This window comes from Chiloscyllium plagiosum, chromosome 26 (assembly GCF_004010195.1).
Source record: "Chiloscyllium plagiosum isolate BGI_BamShark_2017 chromosome 26, ASM401019v2, whole genome shotgun sequence".
In the NCBI taxonomy this organism is placed as follows: Eukaryota; Metazoa; Chordata; class Chondrichthyes; order Orectolobiformes; family Hemiscylliidae; genus Chiloscyllium; species Chiloscyllium plagiosum.
The window spans coordinates 35,808,027-35,835,440 of record NC_057735.1 but is presented as its reverse complement, the minus strand read 5'-3'; the positions used below and the strand labels follow the sequence as shown (position 1 = coordinate 35,835,440).

The 27,414-nt window shown below is 39.8% G+C and overlaps 1 protein-coding gene across 8 annotated transcripts in view; it reads left to right on the top strand.

Annotated features, from left to right (window-relative positions):
* ppfia4 (PTPRF interacting protein alpha 4) overlaps positions 1 to 18,118 on the top strand; it is a 699,006-nt gene extending 680,888 nt beyond the window's left edge. For 7 of the 8 annotated variants that reach the window (XM_043716872.1, XM_043716871.1, XM_043716866.1 and 4 more), the window contains 3 exons: positions 5,974 to 6,148; positions 7,724 to 7,818; positions 14,553 to 18,118. In XM_043716872.1, the coding sequence (XP_043572807.1) occupies positions 5,974 to 6,148; positions 7,724 to 7,782 (234 nt within the window). In that variant the 3' untranslated portion in view covers positions 7,783 to 7,818; positions 14,553 to 18,118. Of the gene's footprint in view, positions 1 to 5,973; positions 6,149 to 6,839; positions 7,090 to 7,723; positions 7,819 to 14,552 lie in introns of those variants that run through there. The other variant, XM_043716867.1, reaches the window with a different exon arrangement.
* Positions 18,119 to 27,414: the final 9,296 nt, after the last annotated feature.

Genomic DNA, 27,414 nt, shown 5'->3' with positions numbered 1-27,414 from the left:
AAAAAGGCCCTAATCAATATAGCCGACAAATCTGTGTCCATATATTTCAAAAAGGGCTGCCATGTCCTATAAAAAAAGTTCCATTTTCAGGTGCATCATACTTGTAAGGAAGTCTTAGGAGATATGTTCCATAATTAACCTATGCTATCCCAAAATCCTGGGGAGTTTTCCAAAATCCAGCTCATCAGAATGTTCTTTCTCGCACAATATGAGAGAATATTAAACAGTTTCTTCCCATGTACATCTAAAGAGAACAGATTCAGCAGACGCAAGAGTAGGGACACCAGATCTACCTTGACCTCGCTTCCCAAGATCCCTTCCAAAACACTCGCTATAGTGCCCCAATACCTATGAAGCTTGTGTCATGACCGCAAGCAATGAATAAGAGTGCCTACATCTGTTTTACATTTGGGACACATTGGAGATACTCATCTCTTAAATTTCACAAGCCACTCCGGTGCCAAATAAGAGAACCTTCAGTTGCATAATCTGCGTCCTATTACAAATCAAAATCTTCCTCTAAATATATGGATATTTTTGTATGGTGTAAAAAATCCTCCCATGCCTCTGATGAGATCCCCACCCCAAATTCCTGAGTCCAGATCCCACAAAGCTGCTCAATGTTCTTCGAGACATTACCTGCTAATAAATGGTAGAGGGTTCTGATCAAGAGAGTACCTGTGAACCGAAGTACTCTCCTCTCCACATCAGACTTCTAGGGATAAACCTGTAAATGTAGTCTTTTTCTGTATAAAGTCCCGAAACCGAAAATATTGAAAGAGGTCCCTACTAGACAGTTCATATTTCTGGCTCAGTTGATCAAAAGACATCTTGACCTCCCCCTCTGTTGTCCCATTTCATCCCTCATTCGAAGCAAAACGCTCAGAGACAGTGTAGTTTTACGTTTATTTCTTTATTTCAGGTCCTAGAGGGAGGGAGAATGATCGCCCATGTGCACAGGGTCGTGAGTTCACAGTCTTTTCTGGAGCAGCAGTTTATCAATCAATTTATATAGTCATTTTACAGGGAGGAGCATCCAAATAAGGAAACATACATATTAATTGGGTGACCATTACAATTAACCAGTATCAATAGTGAAGATTAAGCCATCTGCTGTTACACAATGAATAACTGGTTTCACATAATGAATACTTTTCACCTTGTTAAACTGACCTCACATACTGAATGCTTGCAATATTGTTAAATAGCTCTACATAATGACTGTTTTTCCACCTTGTTAACCCATTACTCTTGCCTACAACACCCCATTGTTATCTGTAAGTTGTTATCTGATCTGAGTAATGCTCAGTTGAACTTCTTGATCCACAAAACTCAGAACTTAACTCTTTCCCTGTTTGCTTATACCCTATACACATTCACACCTCAAATAAGTCTCCCAAACAGGAAACTCCTCTCGACTCCCAGAACCTAAAGCCAGAATTCATCAATCCTGGTCGAAATCCTGACATTCCTACAATGGGAGGAAAAAGGGAAGTTTTAAATAAATTGCTCTCACTTTGTCGCTTCATTCTCCATGCTTTAACCATGTTAAGGACAATCAGGTTTCTGCAATGCTCCATGACAGTCTTTATCTTATCCATAAACAACAAATTAATGAGGGGACATTTTGCCTGGGAGGCCTCGATGTCCAGCCAAATTGACCTCAGGTCCTGGCAAGCACAGTCAGTCACATAGAATAATAGGAAACTTAATTGATATTTCTTAAAATCTGGAAAGTCCACACCCCCCCTCCCCTGTGGAAGTTGCAGCTTAGCAAGCTTAATTAGAGGTTGCCTATGATGCCACATGAAAGAACTGAGCCAACTGTTAAGCCTCCATAGTGCTTGCCTGGGTAACATCAGAGGGAACATTTGCATGGGATATAATAAATGAGGAAGAACATTCATTTTAACCAGAGCTATTCTACCCAACCAAGACATTGGAAGAGCCTCCCAATGCTAAAGGTCCTGTTTTATCTTCTCCAGCAAACTGCAGAATATTAGCTTTGTATAATTGATGGAAGGCCGGAGTAATAAAAATGTCTTCATATAGGAAACCTCCCTGTGACCACCTGAAAGGGAATCAGATTCCACCCCCAAGATCGGGTACTCTGATAAGACTCCCCACAAACCTCCACCTTCATAAAATTGATTTTACACCCCGACAAAGAACCAAATAAGTTAATCATTTGTATTAAATGGGGCACAGATATTGTCGGGTTAGTTAGAAAAACAATAATGTTATCTAAATAAAGGGTGATATTATGCCATCCTGACCCCACCTTCAGAGCAACTATATTGGGGTCCCTCCGGATAGCCTCTACCAACGGCTCAATCACTAATGTAAACAGCAACAGTGAAAGGAAGCACCTTTGTCGGCTGCCTCTACCAAAACTAAAATTATACCATTAGTGAGAACTGTTGCCTTAGGGCCACTATATAATACTGCCACCCATCTGGCAAAGACTCACCAAAGACCAAACCGGTCCAGGACATCAAAGAGATGTGGCCACTCCACCCAGTCAAATGCTTTCTCTGTATCCAAGGCGACTACCAAACCGAAAATCAACTCTTGCTGGCACACCTGGACCATATTCAGTACTCTTCTAATGTTGTTAGAGGACCTGCAACCCTTAATAAAACCTGTCAGGTCTTCCTTTACAATGGAGGACAATACCTCCTCCAACCTCAATGCCAGCATTTTCGACAAAAGTTTGAAATCTACATTTAATAGCAATATGGGCCTGTACGAAGCACAATCCTCCAGAACTTTCTCTCTCTTGAGAATAAGGGAGACATTAGCTTCTCTCAGAGAGATGGGAGGCAGTCCTGACTATGTGAATAATTGTACATGTCCAACATTGGCCCAGCCAACATGGTTATAAACTCCTTATAAAACTCGCTCTGAAATCCATCTGGGCTGGGCACTTTATCACTCTGGAGCTGCCTCACCGCCTGCTGTATCTCTTGGATTGTCAGAGGGGCATTCAAAAGGGACACCTGCTCCACAGTTACATCTGGGAGGTCCAAAATCTTAAAAAAGAATCCCATCTTTGCCAACCTGTCCTCACAGCCCTCAGAATAGAATTTCCTAAATGCTGCGTTAATCTTTTTGGAATCACAAGCGAGAGTACCAGCACACTCTCTCACGGAGGTGATAGATTGAGGGGGGAGGGGAGGCACTCTTCTTCCTGGTCAGACATGCCAGGTCTACCTGGCTTATCACCATACGCAATTAACTTCTGTTTCGCAAAAGAGATCTCCCTCTTTGCTGTCTGGGTGAGGGCAGAGTTCAGAGCAGCCCTGAGAGCTGTAATTCACTGCAACTTGGTCACAGTCGGCCTATCAAAGTATGTCGTCTTGGCTGCCTTCAGCCGAGCATTGAGCATATGTTGCTGCTCTCCCCTCTGCCATTTCCAGGTCGTCGAGTATGAAATAATCAAACCCCTTGCGTCGGTCTCAGTAGTCTTCCAGAGCACCGACGGGTTCCTGGCCATACCCGAATTAATATCCCAAAAAATTTTAAATTCCTGCGAAAAATACTCAGTAAGCTTACTGCCCTTCAGGAGGAAAGGATCCATGCGCCAATACTGCAAGCCTGTCCCATTGCCTCTGGCTTTAATCGCCAGATACACTGGCGCATGATGAGAAATAGCTATGTTCCCAATTCTACAGGACAGCACCAAATCCACAAAAGCCGGTGGAGCAAAAAACACATCGATCCTAGTGTAGCACTTGTGTGGGTTAGAGAAGAAGGTAAAGACCCTACTCTCAAGTTGAAGATATCTCCATATGTCCATCAGCAACTCTCCCCACTCAGGTCCACCAGTTGTCTGGATTGCAGGATATGCCCGCGAGACCCCTGAGCATCCTATCCACTTTGGGGTCCATAAGATGATTGAAGTCTCCCCCTATAATCGTGTGGAGCGCTCCAAGGGCCACCAACCTGGAAAGTGCATCCGTTAAACATTTGAGGGAGTGTGGCAGGGGGCAACATACATTCAAAATCCTGTACTCATCTCCATGTATTAAAGCTTTGAGGATCACAGACCACCCATATTCGTCCTTAATTTGGTCTAACAGCTAAAACGGGAGATTCTTCTGCATGGGTTCAGCTACTCCTCTGCTTTTAGAATTAAAGGACAAGAAAGCACCTGGCTGAACCCTCTCTGGTGTAACTTTAAATATTCCTTATTGCCTAAATGTGTTTCTTGCAGCATAGCTATATCAACCCTTCCTTTTCTAAGCTGAAAATGTGTTGCTGGAAAAGCGCAGCAGGTCAGGCAGCATCCAAGGAACAGGAGAATCGACGTTTCGGGCATAAGCCCTTCCTTTTCTGAGGCTCAAAAGTATCTTCTTTCTCTTAATCAGCGAATGACTGCCCTTTATATTCCAGGTGCACCATTTAAACAAACAATTAGCCATAGCTGTCCAAGACAGCCCGCGATTCCCCGAGAGAAAGAACCCTACCCATAATGTACTGACTGAAAACAGTAAAAGATTTGTTTAAACTAGAAAACACAACTACAAAATCTACCAAAGCAAAAATTCTAAAAGCTACTTCTACGATGAACCAACACATAAAACAAATAAGAGAAGACTTTCCCCCTTGCCCACAGGGGGCTCTCACACAACCCACTATACCCTTCATGGCTGCTCCTAGCTGAAGCCAGGCAAAACGAAGTTAAAAAAATGTATCTTATAACAGGAAAATTAGAAGTGGACATTCAACCATCCCACCCATACTTTGACCCCAGTCAGTACTGATTAAAAAAAACTCCTAACCCGCCCTACATCTCAGACCAAGAAAGAAAAAAAGGGAATATTAGAAAAAAGACAAAGGGAGGGGAGAAAGAAGAGAAAAAAGAAGAGATCCCCACATATTAAAAGAGCAATACCAGGTAAACAAGATAAACCACAGGAAAAACAAAGGAAACACTATTGTCCATTTTACTTGAACCAGCCAGTCTCTTTTAAAGTGTCCAGGAAGTCCTTTGCCTTTTCTGATGAGTCAAAATTAAACACAGTCCCTCCGTGGCTGAAACGTAACACTGCCGGATACCTTACAGAGTACTGAATATTCAAGTCTCTCAGCCTCTTCTTTTCCTCATCAAAGGCCATCCTCTTGCGGATCACAGCCGCACAAATATCAGGGACTGTAGACCCTTCCCCAGTGCTCTAGAAGCTTCCAACACCATTTGCTTATCTCTGTAATGCTGGAGACACACTGGGACCGGGTGGGGACGTTGGTCCAATCCAGGCCTGCGCACTGTGACCTAGTGGTCCCGCTTGACTTGAGGCCTGCCCTCAACCTCTAGCCCCAGAACTGTGGAAAACATTGCTCCAGAAAGCTCCTGTTCCGGCAGCCCGATCAGATAGTTACTCTTCCAATGGCCTCGATTTCCGAGGTTGTTGACCTGCTCCACTAAGTCCTGTACCTGCCTCTCCAAGGCCTGGACCTGACCCACCGAGGATTCTGCTGTGGTCTCTGAAGCCGCAGTCTGCTGCTCCACCTCCTCCACGCGCTGGATCTCCTGCTCATGCGTTTGCAGCATGATCGGTTCCAGCCTGGTCTGGGTCTCCTCCATCACTGAATCGATCTTCTCTCTGAGTTTCACAGACTCCGAGACCAGGCTGTGCTGCGCAGGTAGGTCTAAAAGAATGTTCGCGGAGGCCATGCTGCGGCCACGGGCGTATCTGTTGCTGCAGGGGAATGCCCTGCTTGTTGCGATCCACGTGGCCCTTTTCCCTTAGTCATCTTTCCTGATCACCAAAACTAATACACAACAATTCTGAGGACCTAAGACTACCGATTTTTGCCACAATAGCTAAAAAGGGGAGGGTAAATGCACCATCTTGCCTGGGTTATGGTGCAGAGCTATGAGATCGCCGCCATCTTGGATCTCCGTAATCCCACTCTTAAATATCTCAAATTCCAGCGGTACCACAGCTGTTATTCTTTCTGATATTACAGGGCGATGACAAAAGTTTTAGACGGGCACCATCATGGCGAAAGCGTTTTCGACCACGAGAAATCCACAGTATCACCATGATGGCAGGGTCTACAGAAACACTACCTGCAGGGTTCAGGGTTACAACAATGTCCAGCCCAGCTCCATCAGTACAACCGAAGAAAATTCAACCAGAAGGTAATTAAATCCAGCTTTTACCAGCCATCAGCTGCAGTTAATTCAGTTAGTAATTTATAATGTGCAAAAGTAAAGTCATCAATTCATTGTATAAATAAGGTCTAAGTAGGTATCTGATGAGAAATCAGTTTATTACAGTGGTACAATAAAGGTAGAGGTCGGAGCTAGTTCTGGTGCATTCAAATAAACTAATTGACAATTAGCTGTGTTGCAGTGATATAAACTTAAAGTGCATGAATTGGAACTTCATGATATAAATTAGATGAAGTATTTTATATTGGGCAGTATTTTCAAAACAGAAATATCAAATTTCAATGTTAAAGCCATAATGAGTGAATTGACAATTCTAATGAGACATTAGTCTGAACTCAGCTTTGAAAAAAACGTTCATGGTACATGGGCTTCACTGGCTAAGCCAGCATTTACTGTCCTTCTCTAACTCCCCTGGATTAGGTGCTTGTCAGCTGCCCTCTTGAACTGCTTCAGTTTATTTAATATAGGTAGACCCACAATGTTGTTAGGGAAGGAGTTTTATGAATTTGACCTATTGTGTAATATTTGTAATTTGTTCAGCATGACTTATATCTAATGCTCCAAAAAACATGAATCATAAAATTTTGAAATAGTAAATGTTAATTAAGCTCTCTAACTTCATTTCCTGTTAGTCAATTGTTCGTCATTTGTATTCTAGGGGAATTATGAAAAGAAATCAGTTTACTTCATTCAAGCAGTCTTTAGTATCCCTGCACTCATTCATTGGACATCATGCTACCACTAATATCATTTTCAATGATTTTTGTTATTTTCTCCAGAGCGTATTTACCCATTCAGTCCTAACTCTGCAAATATGCATGGAGTGCTAATAAGCATGGTGAACCTTTTACTTGACATTAACCCACTGCAAATCTGCATGTACGTTAAGAGACAGATTGGCAGCAAGAGAGAGCTGCGATCCACGAACTCTGCCCAGGGCAAAATGCTGACATTAGTATCTCTTTGTGGTTCAGATGGTTAAAGTACTGAGCACTGGAGATCCTGAGACTGTACTGAGTTAGATTATCTCAACTAGGCCTGCACCGTGGGGTGTGGTAAAGCAACTTCAGCCAAGGGTTCCAACAACTACTACTGCTGTGCAATTCTGAATATCAGATTAATTTCTCTTGAACTGAGTCACTTGCTCATCCATTTCAGAGGGCGTTGAAGAGGTAATCTGGTCTGGAGCTGCATGGAAGCCAAACTGGCTAAGCTTCCTTTAAAAAGGAAAGGCAGTGGTGAACCAAGTTTTTATGACAATCATTGACAGTTTCTTGGTTACCATTATCAAGACTAGGTTTCCATTCCAGATTTTAAAATTTGATGTTAAATTTCACTGGCTGCAGTCATGAGAGTTGAATCCACATCCCCAGTGGGTTTGCCTGGTCCTCTTGGTTTCTAGTCCGTTGATAGTACTACTCTGCCACCATTTTCCCTGGTTTGAAGTTTCGCTTTCTATGTTTGTACTAACTTGCAAGAATGATTTGTAACACTTACTGCATGCTGTGTGTTTTCTTGTCATTTGTCATAAATGGAACATAGTCGGCACATCAGGGACACAGAGGTTAGATACATCAACAGTCCGCACTTACTCCTGCTGACAGCCAGGTCAGTCAGGGAGTCAGCAGTCATTACCAGTGAGTATGCAATTTCTACTTACTGTTTTTCCTTGTTCTGTGCATAGAAAAGCGAATTTGAGATAATTTTGTTCGCTGTAAAGGAGTGCACAATAATAAGGTTTGCAATCTGAAATTGAAAATTCATAATGTTGAAGAATTTTAGTCCTGATAACTTGTATTTTTATATGGCTTATACAAGGATCAGTCTGTTTAATCTGTAACTTTATTTGCATGGTATTAATGTTGCCAACTTGTGCATAATGAGAACATGCCTTCACCAAAGATATCAATTGCCTGAAAAAAGTGTTACTATTTATAGATAAATATTATTACTAACTGTCAGCCTATTTCATTTCTAAGTATAAACAGCAAGTAAAATGTGCAGCGGATTTGATTATTGGACTCGGTGAAATCAGTTAAATGATTCAGGGTCCTGAAAATGAAGGTCAGTCTATATTCAGGCATCATTTTTGATACATGTCCCAGGCAATGACTATGTCCGTCAAAAGAGAGTCTGGCCATTACCTCTTGATGTTCAAGGATGTTAACAATCACTGAAACCCCTACTAACAACATTCTATGGGTTACCATTGACCAAAAACAGAACTGACTAGGCATATAAATATTATGGCTACAAGAGCAGGTCAGAGGCTAGGAATCCTGCAGGGCAGGACTTATAAAGTTAGTGGTAGGGCTCTGGGATGTATTGCTGAACAAAGAGACTTTTGGGTGCAGGTGCATAGTTCTTTGAAACTGGCGTCACAGATAGATAGGGTGGTGAAAAAAGCATTTGACATGCTTGCCTTCATAGAATATAGAACAATATAGTGCAGAACAGGCCCTTCGGCCCTTGATGTTGCACCGACCTGTGAACTAATCTAAGCCCATCCCGTACACTATCCCATCATTACCCATATGCTTATCCAAGGACTGTTTAGATGCCCCTAATGTGGCTGAGTTAAGTACATTTGCAGGCAGGGCATTTCATGGCCTCGCCACTCTCTGAGAAAAGAATCTTCCTCTGACATCTGACTTAAATCTATCACCCCTCAATTTGTAGCTATACCCCCATGTACAAGTCGATGTCATCATCCTAGGAAAACGACTCTCACTACCCTCCCTATCTAATCCTCTGATCATCTTGTATATCTCTATCAAATCCCATCTTAGCCTCCTTCTCTCCAACAAAAATAGACCCAAGTCCCTCAGCCTTTCCTCATAAGACCTTCCGTCCGGACCAGGCAACATCCTGGTAAATCTCCTCTGCACCTTTTCCACTGCTTCCACATCCTTCCTGTAATGGGTCAACCAGAACTGTACACAATATTCAAAGTCTGCGTCCGAGTCATTTATAAAAATGACAAACAGCAGTGGTCCTAAAACAAATCCTTGTGGCACAACCCTAGTAACCTGACACCAGGCTGAATATTTTTCTTCAACCACCACTTGCTGCCTTCTTTCAGAAAGCCAGTTACTAATCCAAGCTGCTAAGTCACCCTCAATCCCATGCCTCCGCATTTCTCCAGTAGTCTACCTTGTGGAACCTTATCAGAGGCTTTACTGAAGTCCATGTACACCATGTCAACTGTCCTACCCTCTTCCACATGCAGGGTCACCTTCTCAAGAAACTCAATGAGGTTTGTGAGACATGACCTGCCCTTGACGAAACCATGTTGACTATCTGAAATCAAATTGTTGCTTGCTAGATGATTATAAATCCTATCTCTAGTAAACTATTCCAAAACCTTTCCTACAACAGAGGTAAGGCTCACTGCTCTATAATTATCTGTGTCATCTCTACTGCCGTTCTTGAACATGGGCACATCATTTGTGATCCTCCAGCCCTCTGGTACTAAACCTGTAGACAGTGACGACTCAAAGCTCAAGGCCAAAGGCTCCACTATCTCCTCCCTAGCTTCCCAGAGAATCCTTGGATAAATCCCATCCGCCCAGGGGATTTACCTACTTTCGCACCTTCTAGAATTGATAACACCTCCTTCTTACTAACATCAATCTTTTCTAGCCCATATCTCTGTCTTCTCCTCGACAATATTCTGCTTTTCCTTAGTGAAAGTGGATAAGAAATATTCATTTAGCACCTCTCCAATCTCCACAGCGTCCACACACAACTTCCCACTTTTGTCTTTAACTGGCCCTACCCTAGTCATCCTTTTATTCCTCACATAGCTATAGAAAGCTTTAGGGTTCTCCTTTATTCTACCTGCTAAATACTGCTCATGTCCCCTCTTTACTCCTCTTAACTCTCTCTTTAAATCTTTTCTAGCTAATCTGTAACTCTCCATCGCCTCATCTGAACCAACTCGTCTCAATGTCACATAAGCCGCCTCCTTCCACTTAACAAGAGATACAATTCCTTTAGTAAACCACGGCTCCGTTAACTTATCACTTTCTCTCTGCCTGACAGGAACATACCTATCAAGGACATGCAATATCTGTTCCTTCAACCAGCTCCACGTTTTTATTGTCCCCATCCCCTGCATTTTGCTACCTCTTTCTATGCCTCCTAAGTCTTGCCTAATTGCATTATAATTGCCCTTCCCCCATCTATAAATCTTGCCCTGTGGCACGTACCTAGCCCTTTCCATCGCTCAACTAAATGTAATCGAATTATGGGCACTTTCTCCAAAGTGCTCACCTACCACTAATTTAAAAACCTGGCCCGGTTCGTTACCAAGTACCTCCCCTCTTATCGGCCCTTCGACATACTGTGACAGGAAACTTTCCTGCACACATTCGCCAAAAACTGATCCATCTGACATATTAGAGTTATTGCATTTCCAGTCAATGTTGAAGAAGTTAAAGTCCCCCATAATGACCACCCTGTTTCTTACACTCCTGCCCAGAATTGTTTTGCCAGTCCTCTCCTCCACATTCCTTGGTCAGTGCATTGAGTATAGGAGATGGGACATTATGTTACAGCTATAAAGCACATTGTTGAGGCCATGTTGAGAATATTGCATTCAACTCTTGTCTCCCTGCTTCAGGAAAGATGTTGTGAAACTTGAAAGGGTTCAGAAAAGATTTATAGGGATGTTGTCAGGGTTGGAGGCTTTGAGCTATAGGGAGAGGCTGGGACTTTTCTCTCTGAAGCATTGGAGGCTGACGGGTCACCTTATAGAGGTTTATAAAATCGTCAGGCGCATTATTATGGAGAAAAGCCAAGGTCTTTTTCCAGGGTAGGGAAGTCCAAAGCTAGAGCACATAGGTTTAAGGTGAGAGGGGTCAAATTTAAGAGGGATCTAAGGGGCAACATTTTCACGTAACGGGTGGTGTGTATATGCCAGAGAAAGTGGTGGAGGCGGTTACAACAACAACATTTAAAACATCTGGATGGTATATGAATAGGAAGGGTTTGGAGGGATATGGGCCAAATGCTGGCAAATGGCATGAGATCAGTTTCAGATCTCAGGCTGTCATGGAAGTATTGGACCGAAAGGTCTATTTCTGTGCTTTGTAACTCTGTGACTCTATGAGTCACTCACCACCTGACTCCCCAAGCCTTTCCACCATCTGCAAGGCAGAAATTAGGGGTGTGATGGAATACTGTCCACTTGCCTGGATGAGTTCAGATCCAACAACGCTGAAGAAGCTTGACACTACCAAGGATAAAAGCAGCATGCTTTATAAGCACCATATCCACAAATGTTCACTCCCTCCACCACCCACATTTAGTAGCAGTGGTGTTTACAAGATGCACCAGAGAAGTTCACCAAGGCTCCTCAGCCCATAACCACTATCATTTAAGGATTGCAAATACATGGGAATATTAACACCTACAAGTTGTGTCCAAGTCCTTAGAAATATATTACTGTTCCTTCAGTGTCTCTGGGTGAAGATCCTGGAACTTCCTCCCGCCTGGCATTGTGGATGTACCTACACCAAATATCCTGCAGCAATTGTGGATGTACTTACACCAAACATACTGCAGCAATTGAAGGCAGCAACTCACCAGCATCTTCTCAAGGACAACAGGAATGACCAATAAATGGTAGCCCAGACAGTGACAAGCACATCCCATGAATGAATAAAAATAAAATTCTGCCTTTACATATATGCTTAAGTGGAAGATTGAGAGTCGTAACTATTTTCCATGATGGACTTGTCTATTCTCATGCCTGAGTTCAGTGAATGATGTCAGCTGTTTAACTGCATTGCCTGGCAACGGTACTCTCAAGCCGCAGTCAACAAGTTAAGGATGTCCATTTTATCAAGGGCAACAAGTAAAATAATTCATCTTTTGTGGTGTCTGTGTGTAAGAATATCTGTCCTTGGGATGTGGCCATCACTGGCTAGGCCAGTGGTTATTGGCCATTCTGGATTGCCCTTGACAGTAACCTAATTGTGCACTCGTGAGGAACAGTATAGTAAATATTACATAAATCATGACATTCCTTAGAAGGTTTTACTTGTCTGCAGTCTGCATCCATAGGCATTTGTCATGACAGCTCGAAAAAAATTGTTGTTGATGATCAAATTTTCCTTTTATGGCTACTGTAATCTTAGCAACTCTTTAGTACATTAAGCTCCATACAGTTTGCAATCATAAAATGATATTTTCAGTATTCAGGCAGCTCTCTCACACACTACAATCAAATTTCCTTTCTGCAGAATTACATCTGATGATTTTAACCCAACCTCTATTTCATCCAACTTAGTATTCATAGATGCTCTTGGGGCCATGGATTCTAACTATTCCATACACATCTCACCATCATTTTATTTTGAACTTATAGCCTTCAGTTTTTCTGAAGGAATTTGACCATAGCAAATGAGATGTGTAATCTTCTTCCTAGTCAACTGCAAACACAAAATTTCACTGAATATAGCTGAAAATGTGTTGCTGGAAAAGCGCAGCAGGTCAGGCAGCATCCAAGGAACAGGAGAATCGACGTTTCGGGCATAAGCCCTTCTTCATTCCTGAAGAAGGGCTTATGCCCGAAACATCGATTCTCCTGTTCCTTGGATGCTGCCTGACCTGCTGCGCTTTTCCAGCAACACATTTTCAGCTCTGATCTCCAGCATCTGCAGACCTCACTTTCTCCTCAAAGATTTCACTGAATATAGTAGAGTCTCCACTAGAAGACGTGAGAATAGAAAATAAATTGTTTGATGACTTGCCATGATTTTGGGATATTACTGTGGGCACTTGAGTTACTTCTGATGAATGTTGTGACTGGATTTTAATTCACATGGAAGACAGTTTTATTCTTCAGTCTGAAATTATGAGTTTTAAAGGTTGTCTGAATCCAGCTTTGAATGTGTTTATTTACCTCTTTAACATTGTTTATGTATAATTTAGAATTTGGAATGAATAATAAATCATTTTTAAAGCAAAACAAGATGTAATTCAAACATAATTCAGATTGCAAACTTCTCAAGTGCCTGTCTTCCTTCAGAGTCTCAGGTTATTTGGTGTGGTTCCGAAATATTCTGAATCCCAGGAGTCACAGATTATATCGAACAGCTTTCCACAAGTAGAATGAACTGTTGCTTCAGATTTCACGATTAGGTGTGATGATTCTTTCCGATCCTTTTGTCCACCACCTCATCTCTACTGTTACCATGTCTGAAATTGTTAAAATGAGATTTTGGGCATTGATCACATAACTGCCCCATAAAAGCAAAATCGACTGACTGGCAAGGAAGGAAAAGAGCCATAGAACTGTACTTTGCAACTAATTTTCCACATCTTTCACTTTTATTTTGAAGATAAAAGGAATTTAGTGTTTAAGAAATTTGAAATCTGGTTACTTTTAGGAATGGTATTGCTTGAACCACAATGGATAATAGCACTTGTGAATTTGATGTGCATGACAGATCTCTAAAGATGCAACTCTACCAATAAGCTATGAACTACAAAGTGAATGTTCAGAGCTAGATAACACTACTGACATCAAAGTAAACATTCAAGTAAACCTCTTGGACCAACTCTACCCTACTTTATTTTGTTTTAAAGAAACGTATTTTTCTTTTGTCATTCTCTTATAAATCTGGGTGTCACTGGCAAGGCTAGCATTCATTGCCCATCCCTCATTGTCCTTGAACTGAGTAACTTGCTAGGCCATGGCAAAGGGCAGTTCAGAGACAATTACATTTCTATAAGCCAAAACAGGTAAGGACAACAGATTTCCTTCCCTAAAGGATGTGAGTAAGCCAAATAGATTATTATGGCAATTGATAATTATTTCTTGGTCACTGTTACTGAGACTAGCTTTTTTTTCCAGATTTAATTTATTGAGTTTGACTGTGGTAGCATTTGAACTCATGACCCCAGTATGAAGATCACAAATAATAATGACAATGCTGCCGATAAAAATAATTTTGCTACCTCAAAACAAAAATGCATTGCTGATCTTTGGTGAGAGAGCAGGAGCAGCATTTAGAACAACTGACCTCAGTATCCCTGGGCTGAGGGATACTGAGGTCTTTTCTTTTTTTTAGAAAAGAACAGCTCAGGTTCTTATCTGTCCTCATTATCCAATAACTCACTCACTGCAATGTGTAAGGACATGGAGGTCAAGTGTGGACAGAATTGTGACAGCTTTGAGGCCTCCCACAGTTGAATAAGCTGCTGAAATTTACATGTCCGTGTTGTTCTAGGGCAAAGCATGGGTCTTTAAAAACATTGCCCTGTTCACTCTAGGAAGCAAGTACCTCTAGGATAGGTAAAGGGAAAGCTGATTTGGAAAGTATATAATTACCAGTTAAGAATTTTTCTTTCTCTCTTCCAGTCCATTCCCACTACCTGTATGGACACATGCTGGCTGCCTTTCGGGAATAATCCACTCCATCTCTGTGAGATCAACAATGGATGTCAAAAGCTGCTGCACACTAAATGAAATGGCACAGATGGTTCAGATGTACATTGAATATAAATGGGCAATAGTTTACTTCAGTTCAGAAACAAAATCTTAAACTTATCATTTTATTTATCTAGTAATGACTTCCTTTATGAGATTATACTTTACAAAGCTGGTAGAAAATTCTAGGGATCCATTTTTGAGCTATTTTATTGTAATATTGTTCTAGTACAGTCAGTAGTAAGTTCTGTCAACTTTTAACCTCAAGTACCATTGTGGTTTCATTGGTTGTAGTAAATTTTCTCAAGTGTATCATACCTGCTGTATGTAACTGTATGGCCATGAAGTAATGCAAGTTTTTTATGTAAATGTATATAATACGGCTGACTGTAACAGCATTTTTTAGATAATTTAATGGAATTTGAAGTATGTAGACTCAACCTAAATGCTGTCTTAATCATTGTTTCTGCCATTTTTATCTTGCCAATACCTTTTACAGGCATCCTGTTCCATTCAATGAGGAATTGTTCGTTTTCAACGAATGAAGTGTGCAATTACTTGTCTGCCATATTAGCTGTAGCATAACATGTGACTGGATGGCTTGAATCCTGATTATTTTTAGGTTGTTGTTGAAACACAAAGGTGAAACAGACTTCTGTGTATGTAAGCATTGAATCTCTATTCAACGGCAATTCCTAGTTCTGGGAGACTCTTGCTCCACTGAACATTTTTAAATAAGATATACTGAATAGTACTTCAAAAGGAATTTAGCTCAGCCTTGTGTCTGCACAAAGGGTTTGTTTCCTTTATTTTTGCCTCATGAATCCTTGAGTCTTACATATAAAGTCTTTTTAGTTCACTTTCCTCAAGTGCATCTGGAATGCTTTTCTCTGCTCCACATCAACTCTTTTCTTCCAGCATATGTGGACCTGGTTACAAAGAATATTTTTAAAAAGTATATGTACACTAGAAATATTACATCCATTTTTATGAAGCTGCAAAGCAGCACAGCATCCAAAAGGTTTCAGCTTTCAATGCTGACCATTCTAATTTCTGATATGATAGTCATCACTGATGTTAACGGAGCAATTTTGAAGTGGACAGTTTCTATTGCAAAATGTTCTTTAAATATTCTGTAAGATACATGGTTACTAAAAACTTTGCTTTTTTTTTTCCAAGTGATGCCTTGTAATCTTTAAACAAGGTACCTCCTGTTGTGATTTCCCACTTTAAGTGTGGCCTCCAAAACCAGAATCAAGGCATTTTGCCTTTCCCCCTCTTTTTAAATGAATATGACAATCTAATTGTAGTTTAAGAGAATATTATGAGGCAGATGCCCACTGTTAAAGTGGCCATGGCATTATACCTAGGATGCAAGGAACTGATTACATGAAGTTAGTATCAAGTTAACACTTACTTCAGCTTGTCCAGTTATTTCCTGAGGAATTTAGCCAGGTTCCTTTTAAAGTGTGTTAAAATGGCTAAGCACTGGCACTTTCTGTTCCTCAAGTCTTTGTGACTATTCCTTGAAAAATATTGAACGTTGGTATGAGGATTGATGAAATGTTGATCATGTTTTATAAATTCATTTTTAATAAATTGTTATATAGTCCATCTAAGCTAATGAAGGTTTTAATTCAGCATCTTGTGGGGAGGTTAAAATAATTCTTGAAGGTGAACTATTTTACAAACACTATAATTAAATATTCTCAGTAAAGAATTTTAATTCCCAAGTGCCACAAAGAAAAAATGCTGTAATTTCTTCACAAATCTTATTTAATGAATTAAACATCATGCATAGAATGAATACAGGACCACAGACTGAACTGACACTGAGCTGTGACTGTGAAGGTCAGTGTTATACATTAAAGCCCAGAAAAAATATGAAGTCATAAATACGTATTTTAATAACAGCTGCAAAGTTGTCACCCAAAGTTTTATCAAAATTGTTCAATAAATTTAGGAAATGTCATTGGCATTTCCTAAATCCAATTTCCTTCTGCCTAATAAATTTATGAACAGCCCCCACTTTAGTTATTAGCTCTCGAAAGCCAGCATGATTAATAAAAGTGCATGAAATTCACTTTGTCTAATCTTGGGAAAGCAAACATGTTGAGTAGCTGGTATTGTCCCTTCATATTTCATAATCAAAATAATTAATCAAAAGGCTAGATTTCCAAAGTTATTCAAATGATTTAACTTGGAGTGTTTTTAAATCACTTTTTAATTATGTTGAACAAACATTGTCTCTGCCTTATCAACTTCTCCCCTCTGAAAATATTAGTAGTATGTGAGAAACATCTTTTTTTTAATGAAATTTATTGTAAATGTTACACTCTGAATGATCTCATTGCTTGTTTTAACCTTCATTTAACTAATTAAATTGTGTTTTAAAGGTATCCAGTAGTATCTTGTGGCAATTCAGTTTAATCCATCTGATTGTTTTTTTGGCTTTCTTTGTGAAAGAAGTTTATTGATGCATTTTGTGTCAGAATACATACTTTTCAAATTAGATTGCAAAGATGTGGTTCAGGAAGTGTGCTGTTCAGAGTTTTGAAAGTGATTAAATTATTCAGTTAAGATGGAGAAGGGCTCATGCCATCTTATCAAAGTCCAGCTCTGCTCTATTTAAAGACATGGCTTACTATCACACATACTTACACACACCCATTTACTCAAATGCCATAGACATAGTTTAAAATCTGTTTGATATATCAAGCGCATTTGTAATATGATCTGGCTCTGTACTCCTCCATCTGCCTCTAAATTATGGTCATATTTAATTCAGTCTAAGTTAAATTAGTAAAGGATTTTCCTTTCACCTTTGTAATAAAATCCTCAGCTCATTATATAATTAATGGACATTCTGTTTCTTTAAAAAAACACTTCTTTATTTTGTCTTTCAGGCAGTGATATTGTACTCAGTCATTGGTTTTGCACATTCTTTTATTCTCGCCAAGTTTGCCTTGTCACGTGGTAATTGTCATTTTACCAAATGTACTAACTCAAAGAAAAAAATGTACATAAACTGATGAAACAATGAATGATGACTGTCAACTCTACTGTTGTTTGACTGTACAGCATTTTTGTTTCTTATTGCCTGATTTTTTAATGATGAACATTTCTTCTGAGTGTGCTGGGATAATGATGAAAACTTTGGTGAATAGGCCTTATCCCATTTTTATTCTCCAACACATGGGTTGGGGATGTTTCATATGGTCGATCATACATAGTAATTTGCCTGTTTACTTATGTGTTAATACCATGTGTTTTTGTTTTGTTTGTAAATATTGCAGTTTAAAACATTTGGATCTGTAAGAGTCATCACTGGAGTTGTATTTACCATAAAAGTTGGGAGCAGAACTAAGCCTTTAGCCCATCAAGTCAGCTGTGCCATTTGATGAGATAATAGCTGATCCGATAATGCACAACTCCACTTTCCTGCCTTTTCCCCATAACTCTTGGTTTGCTTACTGTTTAAAAATCTGTCTTTCTCAGCCTTTAATATATTTAATGACATGACCTGTACGGCTCTCTGTGGTAAGGAATTACACTGGAAAAAAAATTCATATCTCTCACTTAAATGGGTGACTCCTTTCTCGGAGATTATACTTTTTGGTCCTGAGATTTCCCTCAAGGAGAAACAATCTCTTCACATCTACTCTATCAAGCCCACAAAGAGTGTTGCATGTTTCAATCAGGTGCTTGTCATTTTTCTAAAGTCCAATGAGAACAGGCCTAACCTACTCAACCTTTCCTCATAAAGATCAACCTCATGAACCTTCTTTAAACTGCTCCCAATATCAGTATATCTTATCCTGGATATGTAGACCAAAGCAAGATATACTTACTTTGGAGACAGTCCAGAGAACATTCATGAGGTTGATCCCAGATATGGAGGTATTTTCTTATGAGGAAATCCTTAGAATTCAATAGAATAAGGTTCAATGGGTGAGATTGGGACAACATAAAGCAAGGCAATCCAACTGGGAATCATCTACTTTTCGATTATAATGAGGTTCATTGTTACAAAACTTTGGACTTTTATTTTAAAAGGAAGAGATTTCTATCTCATACGAATCTATCTCCACACCATATCTGGATGTTTTGTTACGTCATCCAAGAGAATAAAAAGATAGAATCTTGAGAGCTATAAGCAAGTCTTTCAAATATAAATACACTTTGATAATGTCTTTAATACCTTGATTTGATCTGGTGGAGAATTTCCAAGAATGTTTTGAGATCTTCCTCATGTGACACCGCAGTAATTATGAAACGTTGGTGTACAGGTAACATTTACAGTTCAGATATCATAGAATCATAGAGCTATAAAGCATGGTAACAGACCCTTTGGTCCAACTCATCCATGCCGACCAGATATCCTAAATTAACTAGTCCCATTTACCAGCATTTGGCTCATTTCCCTCTAAACCCTTTCTATTCATATACCCATCCAGATGCCTTTTAAATGTTGTTATTGTACCAGTCTCCACCATGTCCTCTGTAGCACACAGATTATTTTTGCTGCGTGACTACATGCAGTTTATAGGAACTAATAAAGACATGTGCTGACATTTTATTTAAGGGACCTTGTCATCTGATGAGCATTTGATGATGCAGCTTGTGACAATATCACAAAATAACTGGTCATGACAACCAGAAAAATAAACATTGAAAAGAAGGTATGCTGTGTAAAAATTGGATCAAGGGCTGGTAAAACAGCTGTGACTGCATAAACGTGGCAGAACTTATATAATTTTCCAAGGCCTTCACTCACCTATACTGTCTGGCTGAATGATCCCTATAAATCATGGTGTGACTGGCCTGTTGGTGGTTTGACAGAAAAGGTTAATTTTGTGTAGTTTTGTGAACGAACAAAACAAATACCACCTTTGCTTCTGCTTCAAAAACCTCAAACCTTTGACATATGACAACTTCCTGCTGCTCTAGTATTGTGGTGTGTTGATATATGTTCAACACTTGCTGCAACTACTACCTGTACTGACATTCCACCTTCTTGAAGTATCAAATATGCAATCAGTGTTTGCCTTGCTGCTTTATGAGGTAGAGTACTTATTCTCCATAACTCCAACCTTTTTGCTTTTATTGGTTTTTGGGAAGAGAAATTCATTTATGAAGTGTGTAAATTTATAGTTCTTGTAGCATGTGTCGGATGGCTGGAATACATAAATGATGGTCATCACACACTTAAAACCTTTAACATTTCAGAGACAAACAAAAGAAATATTATCTATATTACGTTATAAGCCAAACAGCCAAGAATGGCATGCTTTGAAAATTCCATTAATAGTCTCATTGCCAACATTACCAACATTTGATTTATAATGTAACAGATACCATGTTGGAAAATGGCTGAACAGGGGATGGGGGTTTGTTTAATAAATGGCAATAAATGTCCACACGTGGTTAATATGTTGAAACAAAAGTTTTCCAAATCCAATTAATTTAGTGGACATGAGGTGATATATAAACTAGGTGCTTCAGCAAAATATTTAATTATAAACCTGGTGAACAGCTGGACATTCATCCAATAATAATTTATTTGACATACAAGTATCTTAAATATTAAATCAAATATAATTATTATCTACATTTGAGGAATACTTATGCCATTGTCAACTTGTTTTGATTTGCTAATGTGAGCTGTCTAATGCAGACTGCTATGAAGACCCAATTAATCAACTAACAAGTTTTGCTCTTAGAAGGAAGGTGAAAATTTTAATTTTAAGTAACAATCAGTTTGTATTTATGGTCCAAAAATGATAATAAACTGGCTTTGACATTGTAAATGTAATTTTAATAATTAACTTATACAATGAATGAAATGTGCTTGTGTGCAGTGCACTTTTAGTTTGAGTCAGAATAATTCTGAAGGCTGGTTATATGTTATAATCGATGAGTTACTGGTAAAATTAGTCGCTATTAGTCATTCAGAAGTTAAGATAACTCAATTCAATGAAATGCATTTCTTCCAGAAGTAATAGTGGTCTTGCCTTTTGGTTTAAAAAGGATGTGGAATTGATTTTTGGAAAAATCAGCATTTAAAAAATAATTGCTGATAAGTAATATCTAATTTATACATTAATGTGCTGTTTGTTCTGGACTATATTATAACCTTGTATTTCATGAGCAGCCTGGGATATTATCCTATTCTTAAAATACAAATGTAATTGTTATTTCTTTCCTGGAATGGTTGTAACTCTAGCATCAATAGACATTGCATTAAACCTCTTGAGGACTCCTCTCACATTATACACTTTATCCATTAGCCAGTGATAATAAGGAGCAATTAATATATTTTTGATGATGGACAGTCAGTATGATGCAGGAATTATTCATCATTTTAAGAACTTCAAATATTTGAAATTTTGGGGATAATGACAATCCTGAATTTAGCCAGTTGAATAGTTCTGAGCTGGAGTTGGTGCACACTTAGAAAGACATGTTCATCTGTGTCTGACAATGTGGTCTTCCTTTCTGTTGCATAAGGGAATAAAATATAATTGTTTGCAAGTTTCAGTAACCAACTGAGAACACAACATTGTGGTATTTGCACTTGAAATGCTCTTGTTTTGTACAATATATCCAAATCTTTTCTTTCTTTTGTCACAGTATTATTTGTTGCCTGGTTCCAGTGGACACTAGAACTGAAACAATTATTTTCCACTGCCAATAAAAAAAATTGTAAAAGTTTAATGTGTTCTTCTTCGTCCTTTGACTTTGAATGACATTCTTTCAATCAAATATGGAATCTGGTGTCCTGTTATAAGGAACCATAGAAAACATAAATAGAAGTAGGCCATTCAGCCCTTCAAGCCTGCTCCAGCTTGATCATGGCTGATCATCCAATTCACTACCTTGTTCTCACAGTCTCCCCATACCCTTTGATCTCTATAGACCCAAGAACAACATCCAACTCCTTCATGAAATCAATCAATGTTTTGGACCCAACTGATGATAACTGTGGCACTGAATGCAACAGCTCACCACTCTCTGGGTGAAGGAGTTTCTCTTCATTTCAGCCTACATTGTACTCTTAAACTGTGACCCCTCATTCTGGTGTTCTTTCATTTTCTTCCTTGACAGTTTTTAAATTCAGACTTAATGGATATGTTGACCCAGCCAATATATTCTAATGGGGTCAAGTGATTTCTCCCCCACTTTCTTCCAAATCCTCAGGTTTATTTATATATATGCACTTGTCGCCCGTGCCACACATAAGTCACTAAACAAAGATGGAGGGAGCCTACTAAAGGATATACATAGGTTAAGTAAATGGTGAAAGATCTTGCAATAGAGTAAAATGTAGAGAATTGTTGAATTGTTCATTTTAATGTGAAGAATGAAAAAGCACATTATCTAAATGATGAGTGACTGCAAAGCTCTGAGATGTGAAGGAATCCATCATTTGTGCACAGGTACAGGACATAATGAGGAAAGCTAATTGAATGTTATGATTAATTGCAAGGAGAGTGGAATGCAAAAGTAGGAATGTTATGTTTCAGTTACATGTGGAAAGATGAGACCTCATCTGGAGTATTGTGCACTGTATTTAAGGAAGGATGTAAAAGCTTTGGAAGTAGTCCAAGAAAGTTTTACCAGATTAACACTTGGATGAGACTGTTATTTTCTGAGAGAGGCTGGGCTGACTGGACTTATATCTGCGGAATTTAGAAAAATAAGAAATTGAAACATAAAAGATCTTGAGGGATCTTAGAAGAGGAGCCGATCCTTGAATAAAACTCAGGGGTGGCCCATTTAAAACAGAGATGAAATGTTTTTTTTCTCTCACAGAGGACTGACTGTCTTTGGACCTGTCTTCCTGAAAAGATGGTGGAGCAGAGCCTTTAAATACTTTGAAAGGCAGTGTAGGTTGGATCCTGATGAGCAAGAGGTTGAAAAGTTATCAGGGCTAATTGGAATGTGGATTTGAGATGTCAAGCAGATCTGCCATGATTTTGTTGAATATTTGTATTGAATCTATGTTCATATTTATTGCCCATCTTGAGTTTACCTTGAGAAGATGGTTATGGATAGCACTCTTGCTCATTATCTCTGTGACTGAATGCCCTTTATGATGATACCAGGCAGACTTAAAGGTGAACAATGTCATGTGGGTTGAGTGACAAGGGATGGTAAGAATCCTTTCCCAAAAGATGTTCACAAACCCACTGATATTTCATGGTTGCTTTATTCTGATGCCAATCCACACGGTGACTAGATATATTCAAATGAAATTTGAACAGAATGCAGTTGGGGTATTGTTCATCTGTTCAATAAACATTGCATCCAGATTATTTTTAAAAATTATTTAGCATGTAATGGTATCACAGAAATAGATTCATGGTACCAGTGAAGGGCATAAAAGTGTAGATGTCAATCTGGCAGCTCAAGACTTTGATATGAGACTGCCTCATGGTTATATCATTAATGATCAGGATCCTGGGTATGCATTGCTAATTTGCAAAAAAGTTATTATTTGTCAATGGGAGCAGGTACCTCAATATAGGAGCAAAAGCAAATATTCTATAGGAGCAAATCGCTAGAATCTGAGAATGTCCCTTGAGTTTTAATGATGCAGATATCATTCTCATTTTCAAAACAAACAGCAAGTATAATACTAGGATTTGATTCCTAGCCAGGGAATGAAGATTCATTGCTCTGATGTGAATTGCTGAATAAGATGAATGTCTTCCTGCTTGAAAGATGAAAGCAAAAATTAGCTTCATGTGAACAGGTAGTGTGCCTACAGGAGATCTGAGTTCAAGTCCCACCTGCTCCAGAAGTGTGTCACAACAAATCTGAACAGATTAGAAAATATGACACACACTGACAAAATACAAGGAACTATTGGCTCATAATCCAGGTTAGTCCCTGACACTGTCTCGTAGACATCAGGAGAAAGATTTGTGTATGCTGTGTCCATTTTTTAGGTGTAAACAAAGCAAAGCACATTATCAATGGGATGGCTCGTAACCAGTTTCTGCAGGCTTTCTGACCCAGCTATGAAATCCAAGGGACTTGTTTTTTTTAAGCACATGAAAGACGTGCCTGAAATAAACATTAGACCTTTCAGTATATAAATTAAGAGCCTAATGCTTCTTAAGGGATTCCATTTCAAACTCAGAATGAGCTGACTCTACAGTTTCCTCTTGATAACCTGGCTGAAAGTTCTGAATTTTCCATCTGCATAGTCTGTCCTCTCAATTAGCTGGATGGTCAGAAGCCTAGGTATATATGCAAGAGCAGCTTGGGAGCTGAAGTAGAATCTGGAAAATGTCAGGGATAAAAGCCCTGAGAAGGGCCACTAAAAGTCACATCTGTCAAGTAAGGAGGACAAATCGGCAGATGGAGTCTGCCAAGAGCTGGTAATTACTGTTCAAAACGTGAGTGATGTAGATGAAACAGCAGTCAGAGAGTTGGAAAGAATACCCTTCTGCTCCCAGATTCAACTGCAGCTGTTGCCTTACATTCCTTCGCTGCATTTATTGAATCAAGACAGCTCATTACTCCGTTTAAATTAGCCAGCACATATTCTTTATAGTTCAAGATCAACCATCATTTACCAAGCTTTTCACTGAAGCTGATTGTGGTGCCAGGACTGAAGGAACATTTGAAAGCTGCATCCTCACCTGAGATAGTAGGAGAAAGAAATATAAATAGTTTAACAGAGTATATACTCTGTTTGTTTTAAACAGCAATCCAGTGCCATTCTGCTTATAGCAGTGACCAATTTAACCATGTTACTGAACTGTCTTTTCATTGGGCTGATTGCTTCAGTTCATCAAATCACTATCCTTCAATTAAAGGTGTCTGGCTTTGAATATATCTTAGAATAATAGGTTTAAAGACTTCTAGATTAAGGCACAGGACTGAACTTTGCAATATTTTGGCTCAGTCATTATTGTCACATTTCATGGAGGGTTTCTCTATGCAAGGTCTAACGGGATTTATACACTACTCTCTAAATCCTGGCTCATTAATGCTATCCCAATCCTAGCCAGAGTAACTCGCCACTGTTGGGTTTTTCTGAAATAGACTGTCATCCCTGGAGCTAGTGCAATATTAAAATATCTGTTGCCCACTCAGACAAACAATGACAAGCCAGAGCCATGCTACACAGTTTGTGATGTTTCCCCCAGATGTGACAGAGAAGCAGAAATTGGCACCTTGCTTTCTGGACAGGGACCTGAAGGTCCTGGTGGATGGGTTAGTGCAAAGAGGCATGTCAACTCTTTCCCAGGAGATAGGGTCATGACACCAGACACTGCCAGTCTGATCCGAGGTGTCAGCCAATGGGAAGTACATCCACCAATGTAGGAAGAAAGTCGATGACCTTCTCTGTTCTGCCAGGGTAAGCACGACCGTCTTCTCTCTGCTACCTCACACTCATGTTATCTCTGCAACTGTATCCACCTCCCATCAAAGCTAACGCTTCACTACACTCACTATTGCACGCAATATCTACCCTCACTTACTCTTACTCGTGCCAAACCCTGACCCCACTAACTCTGCATTGTCTCTGCACTTCCTACTCATTCACTTGGGTCACCGCACAACATCAACCCCACCTGTACCAACACTAACAGTTGTGCCACCTACTTTCATCACACTCAAATCCTCCCTTTCTCTCAGTTGGGGAGAAAGCAGCCAATAATAGGGCAGAAAGAGCCAAGATGGGTGGACGGATGCTTGACCAGACGCTTTGGGTCCTCACCTCCTAAGAGGAGATGAAACCTGAATCTGACCTCCATAAGCAGCTGTCTGACTGTAGCCAAGCCCCAGGACAGCTGTTAGAGGCCACACTTGAATTATTGTGCTAGAGCCCCCCAGAATGATGTCTCCCTTGTCTCGACATCTGCCTGGCATTGAGACACAACCATTTGCTTGAAGCACACGCAGTGTGTCTGCAACATCACATGGTGCAGGTATAACAATGACGTAGAATAGAGAGGTGCAGCAACATGTCTACTCCCTAGACTGGTGACTGCTGATGAGCGTGACAAGCTGTGCTCACTAAAATGCAATGCTGTGAACATCCAAGTACAAGGAGGACTAGCAAGCGCTAGGAGAGTAAGCAAAATGCTTGCAATGCAGTCTCCCAATCTATGAGCTGAGTGCCTGTCTCTAACCATAGAGTCTCCTTGCAGTAATGTTGCAATGAGAGGTGATGTTGCACTCTAAAGTGCAGCATTAGAATAAAAAAGAGTACTGTCAGTGGATTGGAGATGTGCCATGATGATGCAGAGAGGCTAGCATATGTCAGATGCCAATGTTCATAGTACATACAGCAGCTGCCCTGAGATGTTGGTGCTATGTTTCCAAAATGGTCATCCCGAGGAGCAAGTACAAGCTCGACTCACCAGGTACTGCTCTGACTTTCACGTTTGGCAACCGTTAATGTCTGTTTTCTGTCTAGTGGATGAAAGAACAGGACCCTTCATATTAATGAAGCACGATTCAGTGTCAATGAGGATGAGAGTCAATAGTATTCCCCATGAATGGGCAACTGGTGAGAAACTGGTTGAAGCCCAGAACTCCGATGAAAATCACAACTTGTAACTCCAATTGGAAAGAAATGACTCACCTACTTCTCGTGATTCTCCCAAGTATCTTGCCACAGCCCAGATCATTCAAAACTTTATAAGTTTACTTCCACAGCTCTAGGCTGCATGCATGTGCAGCCACACTGATGTTCTGAGGATGGCATTCGGTGTTGGTGCATTGATCATGGCATTGACTTGCGATTCTGAAAGTCCTCACAGCACAACCAAAGAAGACGATTGGAGGGAGCACTAGCCCAGAGTTTCTAAATTTGTGTGTAAGTGCATGTTGCTAATATTAATTATCAGTGTTGTGTGTCCAGAGACATATTTGTTCCAGTGGAGTTGGAGGTCTGCAGTGGTTTGAGTTTTACTTGGTACGTAACACTGGTTGTTCAGGGCTGTTAATAGATAATAGCACCAAGAAAAACATAACTAACCCATTCCTCAATGTAACATACCTTACTGTGATCACAAAATCTTGGGAAAACATTGGGAGTTAGTTTCATAGAATCCCAAAAGTATGGGAGTAGGCCATTTAGATCCACACTAACCCTCCAAAGAGCACCACACCACACCCAGCCCCTACCCTTGTAACCATGCATTTCTTATGGCTAATCCACTTAGCCAGCACATCCTTGGGCAATCCACCTAACCTGCACATCTTTAGACTGTGGGATGAAACCAGCACACCCAGAAGAAACTCACACAGACACAGGGCGAATGTCTGTGTGGAGCTTGCACACTCACCTGACAGTGGAATAGAATCTGGGATCTTGATACTGTGAGGCAACAGTGAACCACCTTGCCACTCCAGCAGCAGTTAGTTTATAAACCATTATTTGGGGAGAAGTGATGCACCTACTGCATTATATTGTTAATTTGCTGACAGCTTGATCAAAGAAAATGCTGCATTTGGAAGAGTTTTTGCAGTGGAAAATGAAAAGCATCCAGGGAGGTGGGCATAATGATCACTGGACCAGTATTTCAGAATAGCAAGTTAATGGTCTGGGGACATGAGTTCAAATCCCACCATGGCTAATTATGAAATTTGAACTCAATAAAATGTGGAATTAAAAAGCTAGCCTAATGATAATTGTCATTTTAAAAAAAACTAATCCTCTGGTTCACTTATGCCCTTTAGGGAAAGAAATCTGTCAAACTTTCTGGTCTGGCACACATGTGAATCCAACACACAGCAATGTGGTTGTCTTTTAAATGCCTTCTGA